This window comes from Pagrus pagrus, assembly GCF_965226575.1.
Source record: "Pagrus pagrus genome assembly, chromosome: 14".
Classification (NCBI taxonomy): Eukaryota; Metazoa; Chordata; class Actinopteri; order Spariformes; family Sparidae; genus Pagrus; species Pagrus pagrus.
In genome coordinates, this window is record NC_140198.1 from 28821285 (window position 1) to 28839912 (window position 18628).

Consider the following 18628-nt stretch of genomic DNA (forward strand, 5'->3'; position numbering starts at 1 on the left):
AAGACATGTATTGCAGTTTATTGCAGTACATATGAATGAAGTTTATTCTGATTAGTTTGTTTCTGGCTACTGTCTGATTTTGTGCTTCCCACTTGGAATAATCCTGTAAATGTATGTCTCAAGTTTTTTTGTATGTTGGATTGTCAGAGTAGACAATTACAGTGGGAAAGATTTTACTTGCATCAAAAAGGCGAACCTAGGCTACTACACAGTCAACAACATGTACAAACTCAGCATAAAATGCACAGTCTTGACTGCATAGGAAACAGACATCATGCATACCCTTTTAATGAGGGAGCAACAAAAACTTCATGAGTCAAGTTCAACCAATCATGACTCATTCTGAGCATGAACTTTGAATATCAATATGATAGAACATGAATTAACCTGGAGCAGGGATTACATTTTTTCTTTGTCCATATTAATTTTAAAACAAACTCAAATCATTGGTTTGATTTCTGTTTTCCACACATTCAATTCATACATTTTACACAACTCAAATACTCAAACTTGATTAAACTCAAATACCACCCCTGTAAGTCTCCTCCACTAATTATAGAGTACAGCCTCTAACTACATAATTAAAAGAAAAGTGCAGTTAAAATGTTTAGAGAATGTGGGACCTTCAAGAGGAAGAATGGAGGAAACATTAAAAACTACTATTTTAGCAAGATGCACTCTGCTGAACATCACTATCTTATTATGTTTTGAAAAATCTAGCAAATAAGACACAGTGATCTTAATATGCTTGCAAACCTGAGGCTAATCAAGCTAGCTAGCTACATTTTGACTTTACAGTATGTGCTGATCACATCAATTATCTAAAGTATCTAATTAACAATAACAGTTTCTCTGCACATGTAGGCTAATGCATAGCCGAAGTTTATAGTGGACTGTACATATTTGGTCCTGTGTTAAAATCGTGTTCCTGAACCAGCAGCAGCCAGTTTCAGTTGCAGTTTCATCCAAGGTTGTTTTTTTCAAAAACAAATTTCTCTTTTAAAAAGTGATGGGGACAAAACTAGCCATGTCAGAAAGTGGTGGGGACATGGCCCCAGGGTCCCCAGAGCAAATGACACCGATAGGTACATGTATGTCATTTTTTCTTTGTGTCTCTTTGTTCTCTTAAGATATTGACATAAGGAAGACTGCCTGTTAAGTGGAAGATGGCATTCATTTTACCATTTGCCGAACCTGATTACCTTTTTTGTGGTAATAAGTAAAGTAATGCGCTAGTTCTGCAATTCAGGTAATCTGTTATTTTAGATGGAATGGATTCACTGGAATAAATCGTATTTTCCTTTTGTGGCCACAAAAAAAAAATAGCTCCCTGAAGCATTGTCAGCAACAGTTGTGTCAGTGCGTATACGTAGCTAGCTAATTCAATGTAGCGGTATGGCAGAGAGAACAGCTTTAACGTCATGGTAATATTCACATTATTTTGAATTTTTGGGCTAAAAGGACAAGAACAACATCATGGTGAAATGCAAGTTAAATTGTTTGTGTTTAGGAACTTGTTTAGAAAAAAAAGCCCATGCAATTTCATAGTATTTGTGATTTTTATGGTTTCTACAGCCCTTTTCACACAGAGACTCCCATTATCACCGCAAAGAAGGCTCGCCTTTACGCTGTCTGTGTTTGTTCACACAGTACCAAGCAGCTCCTGCATGAAGCTGCTCCAGTGTGTCACTTCATACAGCACACCAGCGCTGCAGAACCAAAAGAGGCGCGATGGTACATATTATGACGTTGACGTCTGCATGGTTTAACGTGTTTCCCCCGGTGTCCGCCTGTTAATCTAAACATGTCCCCGCTGACTGTTTATAAAAATGTGGATAATGTGTTGTGATTGAGATCCTGACCCACCAAACATCCTGGAAAGTGTCAAAGTTATGTTTTTTGCTCTAAATTAGACATAATTACATAATCAACATCAGTAAACAGCGGATTCAGTCTGACTCACGGGGAGGGAGGCTGTTTTCCGGGGACAGTTCACTGAAGTCTCGGTCGGGTGGGCTGACAATGCATGGTGGGTCAGGATCTCAGTCACAACACATTATAACAGCATCCATATGATTGAAATTGAAAAAAAAAAACACACGGATGTCAACGTCATGATGTATATTGTCACGCCTCTTTTTTAGTTCTGCTTGGTTCAGTGTGAATAAAAAATAGTGATGGAAAGGCGAGTCTTCGTGGCGGTAATAATGTGGAATCTCTGTGTTAAGGGGCTTCTGATACTACCTCCAGAGGCGGACCAGAGCCACAGCGAAACTGTCCCCACACTCCGCATCTGAAACTTTCACACAGATGCCGAGGCAAGTATTGGTGCATGATTCCCACACTGAAAGGGCAGTGTGAATGGGGCTTATGTCAGAACTCATAGTTTAGCTACGGGTTAATTTGTGACAACTTTTAACATCATATACTTAGGTGTTAGAGCTGTGTTGTATTGTTTTCATGTAAACAGCTCTGCCTATACTGCCTCTACCCAGTTCACTGTCAGATTGTTAGCTAAATAAAGAGCTGTAAATGTCTGTCATTCTTATTATTAGGCTGTAGAGTTACGGCCTGTGGGCTGTAAAGAAGACTACAAAAACATTAGAGTCAATACATTTAAAGGTACATGTCGGTTGGCTACTTAGATCACCAACATGTGCCAACGAGTCACAAAGGGGTCTTCTGTAAGTTTTTGGAAACTCTAAGGTACTCTACTTGACCCATGCTACACTCTAGTCAATAATTACAAGCAAATACAGAACAAATAGTTAGATACTGGCCATCTGTCTGCTTGCTTTATTTTTAAAGCAGTAAGGATACAGCTAAACTCAAGGACGGAAACTTACAAATGAGGACATTGCTATGGAGCCTTAGTGGGGAAATTCAGGTATATACTTACATGACAAGTAGGATAATGAAATTAGGAAATACCCCTAAAGTGCAAATGAATTACACTTCATGCACGGGCTTAGGACCTCCCATATTTCACCAGGTACTGTATCGGCCTACACTTATATTCCAAGCATTTTAGAGTCTAGCAAGGATTGTAGCCATTTTTTCCTACGACACATGGGTCACAGACCCTTGAATTTAAAAATTAGTCATTGAAAAAGGTTAATTTAACCATTATAGTGCTTTATATCCAGAAAAACCAAATGCACAGGTATTTGTTTACAGGCGAGTCTTGCCCAGTCCAGTATGATGGTGACATTGATGTACAACACAGCGGCCAATGACGATGTACAGTATGTCTATGTCCCTATGCCTCTGACCTATCTGATCTGATCCAGTAGAGGAGAGAATGACATGGAGGGACACAAAAAGAAAACAGTTGCAAAATGTGAGAAGATCACTAAAGTCTTACAGTGTCTGGTAGGAATGGATCTACAGAGCAATCATAAGATCCATAATAAATTATGGATGTATGGCACATGGGCCAGCAGCTCAATCTGTGCTCAAAGAACTGGATGTGGTGCCGGCCGAAGCGCTCAGCATATGTGGCGGGGCTTCTAGAACTACACCCATAAGGGCCATTTGATTGGAATGGGGGAAAGAAGGAGCAAACTGCCCCTGAACTACTGGGATCAGCTACAGAGCTGTGGGCCTCTAACTCCTGCTGCATGTTGGGGCAGCACTGGGAATTACAGGGAAAGGGTGGAAAAGTGAGGAAGGAGAGTCTAGACTAGTACACTCCATGGGGGACAGAGCAGGGGAGGTGGGAATAACAGATGTGTCAGTGGGCCCTGTGGTGTGTTGGCCACCTGTTCCACCATGGCTCCTACCAGAACCGGACATAGATGTTTCCATATTAGATGGAATACAGAATAAGATGCAGGTGACTTAGTTACTTCAGTTGGTAAACATCTGAAAGACAAATGGGCAGGTTTAATGCAGATTTACACTGATGGCTCCAAGAATCTGAATAATGGAAAGGCAATAGGGGTGAGCATACCACATCTACAGATACAGCATGGAAAGTGGATATCAGATTGGGTGGGTAGAGGAAGTCAGACCCAAAGATGTGGTTATATGTTCCGATTCTGCAGCAGCACTCAGGCACAGAAGACTGGGGCCAGACCAGATTTAATAGTAAAAACCCAGATTGTGTTTAACCGAATAATTAAACTGGGTAACACTGTTGGGTGTGTCTGGGTACCAGCGCAGCTAGGAGTACAGGGGAATGAAGAAGCTGACATGGCAACAAAAAGAGCATTCAACAGGAAGAAGTTAGATGTAGAAGTGTGGTATGGAGGAGCTGAATGTTAGTTTAATACGGCAAGGAAAGACAAAGATGTGGAAAAAAGAGAAACAAAGGCAGGTTTTACTTTTCAATACAGACAACAATTAAATATGCATCAAGTATAAGAATGGGAAGGAGGGACAGTGTGGTAATCACTAGGCTGAGACGGGTCACTGTGTGCTAAATCATGTGCTGGCAATGTTGGTAAGTACCCTGATGGAAGATGCACCTGTGGAGAGGCAGAGGCAGTGATTCATGCTTTGACTGCATGCACCAACTATCACACAGAGAATCCTCATGCCAGCAGAACTGGCAGAAACTGGAGTCTGGGACCAGTCAATGAAATCAACTGTCAGCAGGGAGCACTGTGAACCAACAACATGGCACTGGGCTGTATGTAAGGATCTGAAAATAACTTCTGTTAATGACCTGTGGAGGGCAGCAACACACCTTGGCTGCGTCTAGTGTGCCGGAAACATAAAGGAAGAAGAAGAGGACGCTCGCGCCACTATCCGCGCCTGCCCTCCGCGACATAGGCGGCGGTAATGCGCATTAGCCTTTGTAACTACCCGCAATTAAAAAGAAAGATGAAAAGCCTTAGCAGTTAGCTTTAAAGCTAAGTGTGACAGGAGCGTTGTGTCCGCTGTGACACTGTCGGTCTACATGGCAGGAACAGCCGTGATGCCCACCTTCTCGTCTGCTGGTTAAGATGTTAATAACGCTGTGCTACGTCTACTTGTGGGTGCGCTTTCACAAGTGCTACTCGATGCTGATCCGCAACAGCCTGTCCAGACTGAGCAGCAGCAGCTTCGGCTTCAGCTTCAGGGTTTGCTCCAGCTCGGCCTCAGCAGCAGCCACATCACCGCCAACAGGACCCACAGCCGCTCGCAGGCAGCCCTGCCCCGTCCCGCCCGAGGACACCGTCTTCCTCCAGCTGGGAGACAAGGCCGTCTATGTGACAGAGCCTCAGGTTGGATACTGGAGCTAACGTTTAGCATGTTAACATAGTGATATAACATTCATACAGTCACAGCCCTGTTTACATGTGTCGTTTAGCAGCAGATGTAGCCTGCTCTCCAGAGTCAGGTACCAAGAACAAGTCTCAGAGTCTGAGTCTGGTTTCATATGAAAACAGCTCTGGGTAGCTGGAGTGACACACACACACACACACACACACACACACACACACATACACACACATTCTGACTCCATTCACCAACAGTGTTTGAGAAAGTGTGCAGGTCACACATGAGGCAGGAGCAGCAGCTTAGTCTAACATGTAAGGATAACACACACAGCCAAATCTAGACATGACCACTACTAACTGAGCCATATACACACATGAGAACACACTCAATACATACATTATCATAACTGACATTGTTACATGTCAACAACATATGAGCCATATAGAAGTGGGACTGTTTCACTTATGACTTGACAAAAAATGACAAATGCAGCGCAAAATATCATTAAATAACTGGATGAAGATTATTTCATAGCCCCTGCTCATAAAGAATACAGAAAATACTAGTACTGAATGACCAGAACAGAACCACCTGAATGCAGTGTTGGAGTTTGCTGGTGGTTCAACTCCATTTACATTTGCATAGTGATTAAATTACCACTTTGGCTATTTTTTGTGTAGTTAGAACTGGGCCGAATGATTCTAGAGAAAAATAGTTGATCGTTGAATCTCATCCCCACGTCGTGAAATACCAACGACCTTGGGATGACACTTCAATGACACAATCAACTATCTTTCCCCAGAATCACAAACTGCACCTTTAACTACTGAAACTACAAACAATTTTAGGCTACAAGGAAAGGGACGATTTATTTATTTATTTTTACCATTGCCTTTCTACTGTTACGAACCCCCTTTGATCCCTTTAATACTTTCCATACTACATGTACATTGTTAATTTGATCCTTCTTTTTTACACAGTAGTTTGAACTATCTCTATCTCACTAAACCTGTACTTTCACAGTAGCTTCCCCCAAATTGTCATTGTAGCTTGTGTGGCTGCCTGGCTTGACTGAATGACTTTGTGCTCTAGCTGTGACTTTGAGTTTGAGCAGTGTTGTTTATTTCACCCCCACTCATACACTGCCCGGCCAAAAAAAAAAAGTCACACACTAACATTTTGTTGGACTGCATTCAGATTTGATTACACCACACCGCCAGGCATCATTTTGATAAGCTTATGCAATGTCACAACATTAATTTCTGTCCAGAGTTACGTACATTTTTTGCCAAGATCGTGTATTAATGATGGGAGAGTCGGGCTGCTGTCTAAAATCTTCTCCAGCACATCCCAAAGATTGTCAGAGGGGTTCAGGTCTGGACTCTGTGGTGGCCAATCCATGTGTGAAAACGATGTCTCATGCTCCCTGAACCACTCTTTCACAGTTTGAGCCCGATGAATCGTGGCGTTGTCATCTTGAACTATGCCTGCGCCATCAGGGAAGAAAAAATCCATTGATGGAAAAACCTGGTCATTCAGTATATTCACGTAGTCAGCTGACCTAATTTTTTGGGCACATAATGTTGCTGAACCTGGACCTGACCAACTGAATCAACCCCAGATCATAACACTGCCCCCACAGGCTTGTACAGTAGGCACAAGGCATGCTGGGTGCATCACTTTATCAGCCTCTCTTCTTACCCTGATGCGCCTATCACTCTGGAACATGGTAAATCTGGACTCATCAGACCACATGACTTTTTTCCATTGCTCCAGAGTCCAATCTTTATGCTCCCTAGCAAATGGAAGCCTTTTTTTTTCCAGATCCTCCTCACTGATAACTGGTTTTCTTAAGGCTATACAGCTGTTTGGTCCCAATCCCTGGAGTTCTCTTCACATTGCGTGTGTGGAAATGCTCTTACTTTAACTATTGAACAGCCGTGAGTCCTGCTGTTGATTTTTTTTTTTTTACCATTTGATTTCACCAAACATTTAAGTGATGTTTGATCACGATCATTTGAGATTTTTTCTGACCACATTTCTTCCTCGAAGATGATGGTTCACCTCTATCCAACCTATCCTATCAAACCTCTAGTTTTAATAATGCGTTGGACAGTTCTTAACCCAATTTTAGTAGTTTCAGTAATCTAAAAAGTTGTTTTCTTTGCTTGATCCAGGCCAATATTTGGACCCTTTTGGAACAGAGTAACGTCTTTTCCACGACCACAGGATTTGTTTTCTGACATGATTGTTTAAGAAATGAGAAGCTACTCACTGCATCAGTTAGGGTTAAGTAACTTGTTGTTATACTGTATATATCACATATGTATGTACAGTCGCAGTCAATAGTTTACATCCACTCTAAAGAACATGTGTAGCATGGCAGTCTTTACTTCCAATGATTTCTACAGCTCATGTTTCTGTAATGGAATGAGTGGAACATGTAATACTTTCATGAACTTTGGTTCAGTAATGAATTAAAAAACTGAGTTCTTTGGCCACAATGAGCAGCAATATGTTTGGAGGAGAGAAGGTGAGAGTCCGTGTATCATTCGTTCATTCGTTTTTCAAAATAAAACCAAAAATAAAAAAACGAAAAAACGACTCTTATTCTCAGTATTTGTTTTCAAAACCAAAATGAAACAACGGCTGTTTCGGAAAAATATATATCTCCATGGTCCAAATGATAATTTTGACAAAACAGGTGTTGTAGTATGACCATGAGGAGACCCTTGATGTGTGTGGTGATTTTGGAGTCTCAATACTGTATAACAGTGAAGCTATTGATTAATATAGGAAGTTTTTAATGATTAATACCAATAAAAAATCACCAAAATTATGCAAAAGCCTATTTATCCAAAACAGCTGTGCTATGCCACAACAACCTGCTGCTACTAGCTTAAAATGACTGTAAAGACGGCAAACGTAATAACTCAGTAACTCTATAATCAGTCCATGAAAAAAATGTTTTCCACCGAATTAGTTACAACACGATTGAGCTAGCAAAGCAGTTTTGTGTTGCTATGTGTGGTATTTATTCAGCTTTGGGAAATCACGATGTCTAGAAAACTAACGTTAAGCTCAAATTGGCCTGACTGCATCACTGTCGTGACAATAATGACGGTAAAGCACACCCTCGAGTGTAATAATGCTTAAATACATACCTGGAAAATGACACTTATTTTTCCCGTGGTCATGTCTTCTGTCTTTAGCGTGACCCTCTTATTTCCACAGAAAAGGACGTAAACCTCCATTTCAGTCATCTTGGATTGTGCTGTGTCTTCCCCAGCCTCTGATTGGCTCCAATCCTGACAGTCATGCTAACCAATCAAACCCACGACTGACAGCAGGTATTAGCCAATCAGGGGCAGAGTAGGGCCGGTCTCTGGGCGGAGAGGAGTCCATAGCAACCTGATAGCAACGGTCTGGTCAAAAACGGATAACGACCATTATCTAATTTTTCCATGTGAGCACAAAACCGGAAATCGAAAAAACGAGTCGTTATCCGTTTTTTCATTTTGGTTTTGGAAACAAATATTGAGAGTAAGAGTCATTTTTTCGTTTTTTTACTTTTGGTGTTATTTTGAAAAACGAATGAACAAGTGATACACGGATTGGTGAGTCCTTTAACCCCAAGAACACAAAACCTCCTGTCAGGCATGGTGCTGGTAGTATTATGCTGGGGAGCTATTTTGCTGCCAGTGGATCTGCTGCTCTAATGAAAGTAAATGGAATAATGTAGATGGAGGATTATCTCTAGGGCTGGTGCGATGTGTCTACTTAATCGATTACGTAAATACGTCAATTTACGTAACATGTGTACTACCACCAAGCATTTGAAGAGGAAGCATTCCCGGGCAGCTGGATTCACATTGGATCCAGCGGTGTGGGCGTCACTCCATGGTCCATGTGTGTGACACGTTGGGAACCCCCGCTGATCAGTTTGCCGAAAGACGAAGCTGCTATGTTGTTATGCTACTGCCGTGCTGGTCCTACTAGTGATGTTTGTCCTCATCAAGAATAACAGTAAACAGCCAAGATGAGGCAGATCATTACTGCGCTGGGGAGCTAAGCTGGGGGAACTGAACCGAAGTGAAAGTGAAACTTAACGCTACACAGAGAAATGTCTGTTGCATTCCATTTACATTTACGTTTAGGGCATTTAGCAGACACTTTTGTCCAAAGTGACTTACAATAAGTACATTTGTCACAAGGGTGGGGGGGTTGGGAGGGAGTCATGCTATGCGGGGTCGAGGTGAAGTCTGAACAAGTGAGTCTTGAGTCTTTTGCGGAAGATGGCGAGCGATTCTGCTGTCCTGACATTGGTTGGGAGTTCGTTCCACCACTGGGGCGCCAGAACAGAGAAGAGTTGCGACTTCACTGAGCGGCCTTTGTTTGCTCTCAGCGATGGCGGTACCAGCCGGCCAGCTGATGTAGTAGAGCGAAGTGCTCACGTAGGGGTGTGTGGTCTGACCAGTGTTTGGAGGTAGATGGGTGCAGTTCTGCTGACGGCCTTGAAGGCCAGTTCCATCGTCTTGATTCTGATGCGGGCCGCAACAGGAAGCCGATGGAGGTCAAGGAGGAGGGGGGTCACATGGGAGAATTTGGGTAGATTGGAAACAAGGCGCGCTGTAGCGTTTCTGGATACGTTGCAAGGGTTTAGTCGCAGAGGCTGGGAGTCCAGCCAAGAGAGAGTTGCAGTAGTCCAGGCGGGAAATGACCAGCGATTGGACCAGGAGTTACGTTGTGTCCTTTGTGAGGAAAACCGGATCCTGCGGATGTTGTAGAGGGCAAATCTGCAGGATGGGGCCACCGCAGTGATGTTGGAAGTGCAGGATAGTCCGTCGTCGAGGATCACACGCAGGTTTCTTGCAGTCGGTTAAGGCGATCCTGTGACGTTCTCGACAGTGACTGCCAGGTCCATGTGAGGGCAGTCTTTCCCTGGGATAAAGAGGAGTTAAGTTTTACTGAGGTTGAGTTTGAGATGATGCGCAATTGTCCAAGTGGAGATGTCTGCCAGACATTCCGAGATGCGTGTGGCAACATGAGTATTGGAGGATGGGGGAAAGGAGAGGAACAGTTGGGTGTCCTCAGCATAACAGTGGTAAGAAAATCCATGTGATGTGATTGCAGTGCCCAGTGATCGAGTGTATAATGAAAACGGAAACGGTCCGAGTACTGAGCCTTGAGGGACGCCAGTTTCCAGGGAGCAGGTTTGGACAAAATGTGACCTGAAAGGTGCGATTTGTCAGGTATGATGCGAACCAGGTTAGAGAAGAGTCAGCAATGCCAAGTTCAGCCAGAGTGGAGAGGAGGATTTGGTGGTTGACTGTGTCAAACGCAGAGCATAGGTCGAGGAGGATGAGGGCTGACGAGTGGGACGAGGCTCTGGCGGCACGGAGCGACTCAGTCACTGTGAGGAGGGCCGTCTCAGTGGAGTGCGCATTCCTGAAGCCTGACTGATTAGGGTCTAGGAGGTTCTGTGAAAGGTAGGAGGACAGTTGGTTGTAGACAGCACGTTCCAGAGTTTTAGAGAGGAATGAGAGCATTCCCTATGTAGTATTTATCCATGCTAAAAACAATCCCTGCTACTGACCCATTCTGCTCTTTTGTTACAACAAAGAAATAATCTACCAAACTCAAATTTCCTTACTTTTTGTGCTATGTTTATTAGGATTACACAGATTACCAGTTAAGACTGGGCTGTTTTTTGTTGGTGAAAAATGCATGTAAATTTGTTGTCGTATCGAATAAGAAAAATAATAGATTAATCCAAAAAGTTATTAATAGAGTAATCAATAAAAAAAAATCATTGTTAGGTGCAGCTATAATTATCTCCAAATTCTTCAGGAAAACCTAAAATCATCAGTCAGAAGATTGGGTCTTGGGTGCAGGTGGGTGTTCCAACAGGACAGTGATCCCAAACACACATCAAAAGTGGTAAAGGAATGGATAAATCAGGCTAGAACTGAGGTTTTAGAACGGCCTTCCTAAAGTCCTGACATGAACCCCATGGAGAACATGTGGACTGTGCTGAAGAAACAAGTCTGTGCCAGGAAGAGAACACATTTAAGTGAACTTTACAGATTCTGTCAAGAGGAGTGGTTAAAAATTTAGCCGGAGGAAGACCAGAAGCTTGTAGATGGCTATCATAAACACCTAACTGAGGTGAAAATGGCCGTGAGACATTAAACCAAATATTAGAATCACTGTACTGTAAGCACATTTTCAGAAGACCTATAATAAGTTCATTATTGAACCAAACTTCATGAATGTTTTTGTGACAAAGTAGTTTGTGTTCCACTCATTCCATCACAGAAACAAAAGAGTGGTAGGAACTATTGGAAGTGAAGACTGATATACATGCTCTTCACAAGCGTATGTCAACTTTTGACCATAAATGTATGTGTGTATGTATGTGTGTGTTGAAAAGCAAAATAGCTTGTTTTGCAAAATGATAAGATAAGATGTTCCTTTATTGATCCCCCTTGGGAGAAATTTGAAGGTAACGCAGCAGTACAGAGGCAATGTATGTCGGATTTAAACTCAGGTAACCTGATAATGTTAATTAGGGAAAAGGATTGCCTGAATGAGAAGTTGGAGGTTGTGCCGCTGTCTACAAATGCTGAAATGGCCGCTGTTTTGTTCTGTAGATGCATTTTGATGAACATCAGTGGTGCTAACCGAAGACATCGCATACAGTTGCATATGATGGTGTAGTTTGAATTAGTGTGAATCAACAAAAAAACGATAATTAAATAAACATAATTTTGCGGCCGGATTACATTATATTTTTCGCATCAGGTCACGGGCTGGAAACTGGGATTTAACTCTACTGTTACAATGTATCTGCCAGTTTAACTTCTTAACCCACCTTTTTGTTAACAAGTGTCTTGTGTGTGCTAAAGGGTTTGGTCAGATCTGAACCACTCACCCAATAACACAACCATATTAACATATTAACTCCTGTGTTCTGAGCTTAACGTTAGTTAGTATTTAATGTTAGTGCTGGGCGGTATACCGGTTCACACCGAATACCGGTGTATATTTTCGTTATGATATGATTTTTTAATGTACCGCCATACCGGTGTATTTGATTACACAACGTTCGGAACGCTATGCTGCGCTGCGCAACACTGTTTCAGACCGGATCCTTTTCAACGTTGCGCTTGTAAACACGTATGGTGCGACTGCGAGGCGTGGCCTCACCTTACGGTGAAGATGGCTAGGATAGACATTAGCCTCATTCACACTGCCGTTTGTATGTGGGGATCCTGCGCCAATTCTCCGCATCCTCCTTTGTGTGAAAGTTTCAGATGCGGCGAGAGGTGAAATTTCCCTGCGCACTCTAATGGTGTTCACTGTCTGATAGCTGTACAGGTCCTTCACTCAACAAAATATAGATAAATGTCCCACAAAGCAACGTTACATGAACATACAACAGTAACGTAGTAACTGGTCGTGTCTTTGGCAACTTATATGAGGAAAATAATACCGCAGTGTCTGTTTCACCGACTATTTCTGCCCGAGAAACAGCGTCTGTCCCCGACAAAAAGTTTAACTCACCAACTGTTTGTCGCGGTGTCAAAAATCACCATGGTGGTCAGCCCTCCCGACCGAGACTTCAGTGAACTTTCCCCCATAAACGGCCTCCCTCCCCGCGAGTGAAAGAGTCAGACGCCGTTTACTGATGGCGTTTATGTAATTAAGAGAAAAACGTAACTTTGTCATTTTCCAGGGTGTTTGGTGGGTCACGAACCCAATCACAGCACATTATAACAGCATCCATATGATTATAAACAGTCCGCGGGTACATGTTTAGATTAACAGGAGGACACCGGGAAACACCTTGAAAAAAACACATACTACATCATCATGACGTGACCAACACGCCTCCTTTGGAGCTGCAGCCTCTTCACTCAGTCACACTTGTTTTATATTTCCTTTTTTTTTTTTTAGATTTACTTGAATACTGTGTAATGTACCTGTGCTTGAACTTGAAGCAAAAGTATAATTATTGCAAGTTGCACTACTTTTTGTATTGGTTTTATAAAAGATGTTTGTGAAATTTGCACAGTAAAAGTTCTGTATTTTGACTGCACTTGTCTTTGCATTCTGATTCCTCACTTCATTAGAATAATGAGTGGCTCTTCTTTGTAAACAGCATCATTTTCTGGGGCCATGCAAACCTGTATTACTACTAGTGTGGAATTATTCTACAATATTCACTCATCATGACAGTAAAATAGACCTTCCTAAGTCAATCTACTGTAGTAATTCCTCTCTCAACCAGTAGAAAATGCTGTGAACACCTGATTATGCATGAAAAAAAAAATACCGTCATATACCGTGAAACCGTTAGAATTTTGAAAAATACTGTGATATACATTTTTGGTCATACTGCCCAGCACTATTTAACGTTACTTTGGTTAGTGTATCAGCACATGCAATAACTTATCGTCTAAAGTAACTCATTTTGTTGAGGAGCTGGCGTTATTTCTGTCTCACTGTCAGGCAAGGAACTCGTGTTTTTGAAGTGATTTTTACTTACTAATGCAGGCACACCGGGCCATTCTCCTTGTCCAGCCATATTTTCATACTGATGTCTGTCAGGCTCACTAAAATCGATAGCTGCACTCAAGCCATCGAGGCAGAGCCACAGAACAACATTGCCACCTAGTGGTCGAGGTGTGGGCTGGGTGGCACATTGTAGATCAGGAGCTATTTGTGTGTGGATCGCAGAAGAGTGAAGCCAATGTCTCCAAAATGACGTCATTGGCAGAATGAATGAATGAATGCGAGTATCGCTCGATCCACAAATGCAGATTAATGTAAATGCCAACTTACAAGTAACGAGTAAGGAATTTTGTGTTTGTGGATAGCAAAACTCATTTGTAAATCGTGGAATATTTGTGGGTTATGGTTCATGCATTTACAGATACTTTTGAGACATATCTGTCTCCATAAAAGTGCAGCTCATTGTATCAGTACTGCAGAAAATAAGTTTTTAAACCATCTTAAATATTCTGAATTGATATGTATCTATATATTGATATTCCCTGACAACACAACTTTAGAGCAATCTGTAATGGCAGAATGGGTTTAAAGTACAGGATTCAAACCCAGAAGACAGGGATGTGTATCCTGTTTGAACAAATTGTTATTCTGTTCACTAATAATTTTTACATTAAGTTAACTTATTATTTCAGTTGTCAAAGTTTGGTTAGGCTTAGGCAACGAAAATGCTTGGTTAGGTGAAGGATACACGGTGTGGTTTAGATTAGACCCTTTCACAACCTTAACTACGTGTTACAAAGGAGAACTTCTCCTGTGTGCTCTTTTTTTCTGGTCTTTTTTTCTGGTCTTTTTCCCCAAGCTGCAAAACTATGACATTACAAAAAAATGCATTGGTCAAATTTTTCAAATTAACAAGCCGAGCTAGAGGTAGTTTACATGTTGATGCTAGTGGGCTAAAACGATAATATTAGCACCATTATGCTAACAGCAAACTAAAAGAGAAATGATTGTTTTTACGGTAAATACAAATCACAACAAAACAGACAAAAGTTCAACTTGTTCAAGTTGTTATAAAAATAATAGGCTGTGCTCCACATTGGTAAATCTGCATTACTTGCAGAGAAGAGAACAGCAAACAAATTTTCTACTTCCTAACATAGCAAAAATAAATGTAAACTTTAAGTGACCTTTGAATAAGTACTACAAGACTCTGAAAACCTGCAAGAGCCGGAACACTCGCCATCTGACACCAGTGGATGTCACTACTACACTCCAAAACCAATCCCATATTACTTAGTGTCATACAAAAGAAGAACCTTAAATGTCATGGGCCTTCAGTAACTGAATTATCCCTAACTGAATTTATATTCAATCAGATCAAAACGGAAATCGGAAATAATGATGGGACCTGGTGAATTGGAATCAACTCGATCCTGTAATTGGTGGCAATACTACGCTCAAGTACACTTTGTTAATTGTGGTTTACAAAATGAAATAAAAATTTAGTCCTGTGTTGTTGGCACTGTGAAAGAACCAGGTTTGCATACCAAGCCCCAAAACACAAAGCTATAAAGGTTGATGTCAGAGATTTAGGCCCTGTCCACAGGGTCATTTCATGAGCCCTGTCTCTAACTGCTAATCAATGTGTAACAGCCTTGCAGTGTTTGGAGTTACTTTCTGTTCTATCTGTGCTGTCCCCAGGCATGTGATGACCTCAGCAAGTGGACTGTGCTGTTGGGGTCCTCTCTGGTGTGTGGTCCACAACTAGAGAATATTTCATTCATCATTGAAGCTACAGGACAAAGAGTGGGCTGCCATTCTCCTCACACAGCGAATAAGAAAGTAGGCACCACACATGGCTTGACAAGTAATATTCACACGTCAATCTTTCATTTTTAGCAAAACTGGCTTTTAACAGATATATTTTGGCCTTTTGACAACACTGAACGTAATTAATGGGCATTTAATTAGTCACACTCATTGGTGTAGCCTAATGAAGAGAAAAGCACATATACAAAGATAAACTACTTTCTTTTTACATGGACATGACTGATATGGTGATTCAACCACAGACTGTCTTCTGAAGACATGAGCACACCTGCACTTAGTAGACAATCATGTAACATCAAAGCATTATTGTCTTCTAATTAGCCTAAATACATTTTCAGAAAGAGTTATTTTGATGACTACCTTTACCTGAAAATAAGACCTTTAACTCTCGATCATAAGACTACTAACTGAGACTAAATGTATAACAGAAAGGAGTGTGATTTTATTCATTAAACAATAACACAACAGAGTTGGATATTAACAGCTACTGCTTCATCTAAAATGAAAAATTCTGGGTTGCACTAATTTCTAAACACTTGTTACAGCCTGGCCAAGATGAGTCCATCACTGGAGCACAGCAAAGAAAAAAATACAGTCCGACTGCTGTTATTAAGCAGTCTTCAGACAGGACTATCAAATTAGTTTAATTTGTTTGTTTGTTTGTTTTCATCAGTCCTGCATGTGACCTGTGTGAGAGTGCATGTTCACTGTGTACTGCTCAATGCACTACCAAACAAGATGAAACAGCTTTTAGTTTCTATGCACTCCACCTGTGGAACAATCTCCCTGAATACCTGAGGTCTGCCAAAACTCTCAGCTCATTTAAATCAGGGCTTAAAACATAACTGTTTACTTTGGTCAATAAGTTATCTAACTATTTATTTGCTTGCTTTTGTTTTAATTGCCTTTTAAGTGCAATTTATTTACATCTGTTACTACTATTTCCTACTCTTTACTTTGTTTTATTGTCTTTTAAATGCTATTTAAAACAATTTCTAATGTCTTACTTTTAATTTTTAAGCAATTTTGTCTTAGTGGTGCTACAGCGCATTCAGAAAGTATTTAGACCCCTTCACTTTTTTCACATTTTGTTATGTTGCAGCCTAATGCTAAAATCGTTAAAATATTTTTTTCCCCTCATCAATCTACACTTAATACACCACAATGACAAAGCAGAAACAGAATTTTACAAATGTTTGCAAATGTTTTTAAAAAGTTAAAAACTGCCCAGTCTGAGGTCCTGAACGCTCTGGACCAGGTTTTCATTAAGGATATCTCTGTAAGTTGCTCCATTCAGCTTACCCTCAACCCTGACCAGTGGCCCAGTCTCTGCCTCTGAATAACACCCCCAAAACATGATGCTGCCACCACCATGCTTCATCATTGGGATGGTATTGGGCAGGTGATGAGTGGTGCCTGGTTTCCTCCAGACATGACGCTTAGAACTGAGGCCAAACAGTTGAATCCTGGTTCATCAGACCAGAGAAATTTAATCAAAGTCTGAGTGTCCTTAAGGTGCTTTTTTGCAAACTTTCACTGAGAAGAGGTTTTCATCTGGCCACTCTGCCATAAAGCCCAGATTGGTGCAGTGTTGCAGTGATGGTTGTCCTTCTGGAAGTTTCTCCCATCTCCACACAGGATCTCTGGAGCTCAGCCAGAGTGACCATTTGGTTCTTGGTCAACTCTCTTACCCATGGCCCTTCTCCCCCGATTGCTCAGTTTGGCCAGGTGGCCAGCTCTAGGAAGAGTCCTGGTTGTTCTAAACTTCTTCCATTTAAGAATTATTGATGCCACTGTGCTCTTGGGAACCTTCAATGCTACAGAACTTCTTTTGTAGCCTTCCCCAGCTCTGTGCCTCGACACAATCCTGTCTTTGAGCTCTGCAGACAGTTCCTTAGACCTCATGGCTTGGTTTTTGCTCTGATATGCATTGTCAGCTGTGAGACCTTACAGTTAGGTCTGGAAATATTTGGACAGTGACGCAATTTTCATAATTTTGACCGTGTATGCTACCACAATGGATTTGAAATGAAATAATCGAGATGAAGTTGAAGTGCAGACTTTCAGCTTCAATTTGAGGGTATCTACATCAAAATTGGAGGAAGGGTTTAGGAATTGCAAAAATGTTCATACATGGTCCCCTCATTTTAAGGGACCTAAAGTAATTGGACAAATGAGTCAAAATCTATTTCATGAGCAGGTGTGAGCTATTCCCTCAGTTATTTCATGATCAATTAAGCAGGTAAAAGGTCTGGAGTTGACTTCAGGTGTGGCATTTTCATTTGGAAGCTGTTGCTGCGAATCCACAACATGCGGTCTAAGGAGCTCTCAATGCAAGTGAAAAAGGCCATCCTTAGGCTGTGAAAAAAGAAAAAATCCATCAGAGAGATAGCAGAAACATTAGGAGTGGCAAAATCAACAGTTTGGTACATTCTGAGATAAAAGGAACGCACTGGTGAGCTCGGCAATACAAAAAGGCCTGGATGTCCACAGAAGACAACAGCGGTTGATTATCCCAGGATCCTTTCCATGGTAAAGAAGAACCCCTTCACAACATCTAGTGAAGTGAAGAAGACTCTCCAGGAAGTAGGTGTATCATTATCGAAGTCTACCATAAAGAGAAGACTTCACAAGAGCAAATACAGAGGGTTCACCACAAGGTGCAAACCATTCATAAGCCTCAAGAATGGAAAGGCCAGATTACAGTTTGCCAGAACACATTTAAAAAAGCCAGCCCAGTTCAGGAACAGTGTTCTTTGGACAGATGAAACTAAGATCAACCTGTACCAGAATGATGGGAAGAGAAAAGTATGGAGAAGGCTTGGAATGGCTCATGATCCGAAGCACACCACATCATCTGTGAAACATGGTGGAGGCAGTGTAATGGCATGGGCATGCATGGCTTCCAATGGCTCTGGGTCACTAGCGTTTATTGATTATATGACAAAGGCCAGAAGCAGCCACATGTATTCTGAAGTCTATAGGAACATTCTGTCTGCTCACATTCAGCCAAATTCAGCAAAGTTGATTGGACGGCGCTTCACAGTACAGATGGTCAATGCTTAAAGGTCCC

At 41.6% G+C, this 18628-nt stretch overlaps 1 protein-coding gene across 2 annotated transcripts in view; it reads left to right on the top strand.

Moving 5' to 3' along the window:
- Nucleotides 1-4217: 4217 nt before the first annotated feature.
- Nucleotides 4218-18628, top strand: part of hlcs (holocarboxylase synthetase (biotin-(proprionyl-CoA-carboxylase (ATP-hydrolysing)) ligase)) — a 59879-nt gene continuing 45468 nt past the window's right edge. The window contains exons 1-2 of one of the 2 annotated variants that reach the window (XM_084374156.1): nt 4218-5210; nt 15427-15567. In XM_084374156.1, the coding sequence (XP_084230282.1) occupies nt 4950-5210; nt 15427-15567 (402 nt within the window). In that variant the 5' untranslated portion in view covers nt 4218-4949. The remainder of the gene's footprint in view (nt 5211-15426; nt 15568-18628) is intronic. The other variant, XM_084374157.1, reaches the window with a different exon arrangement.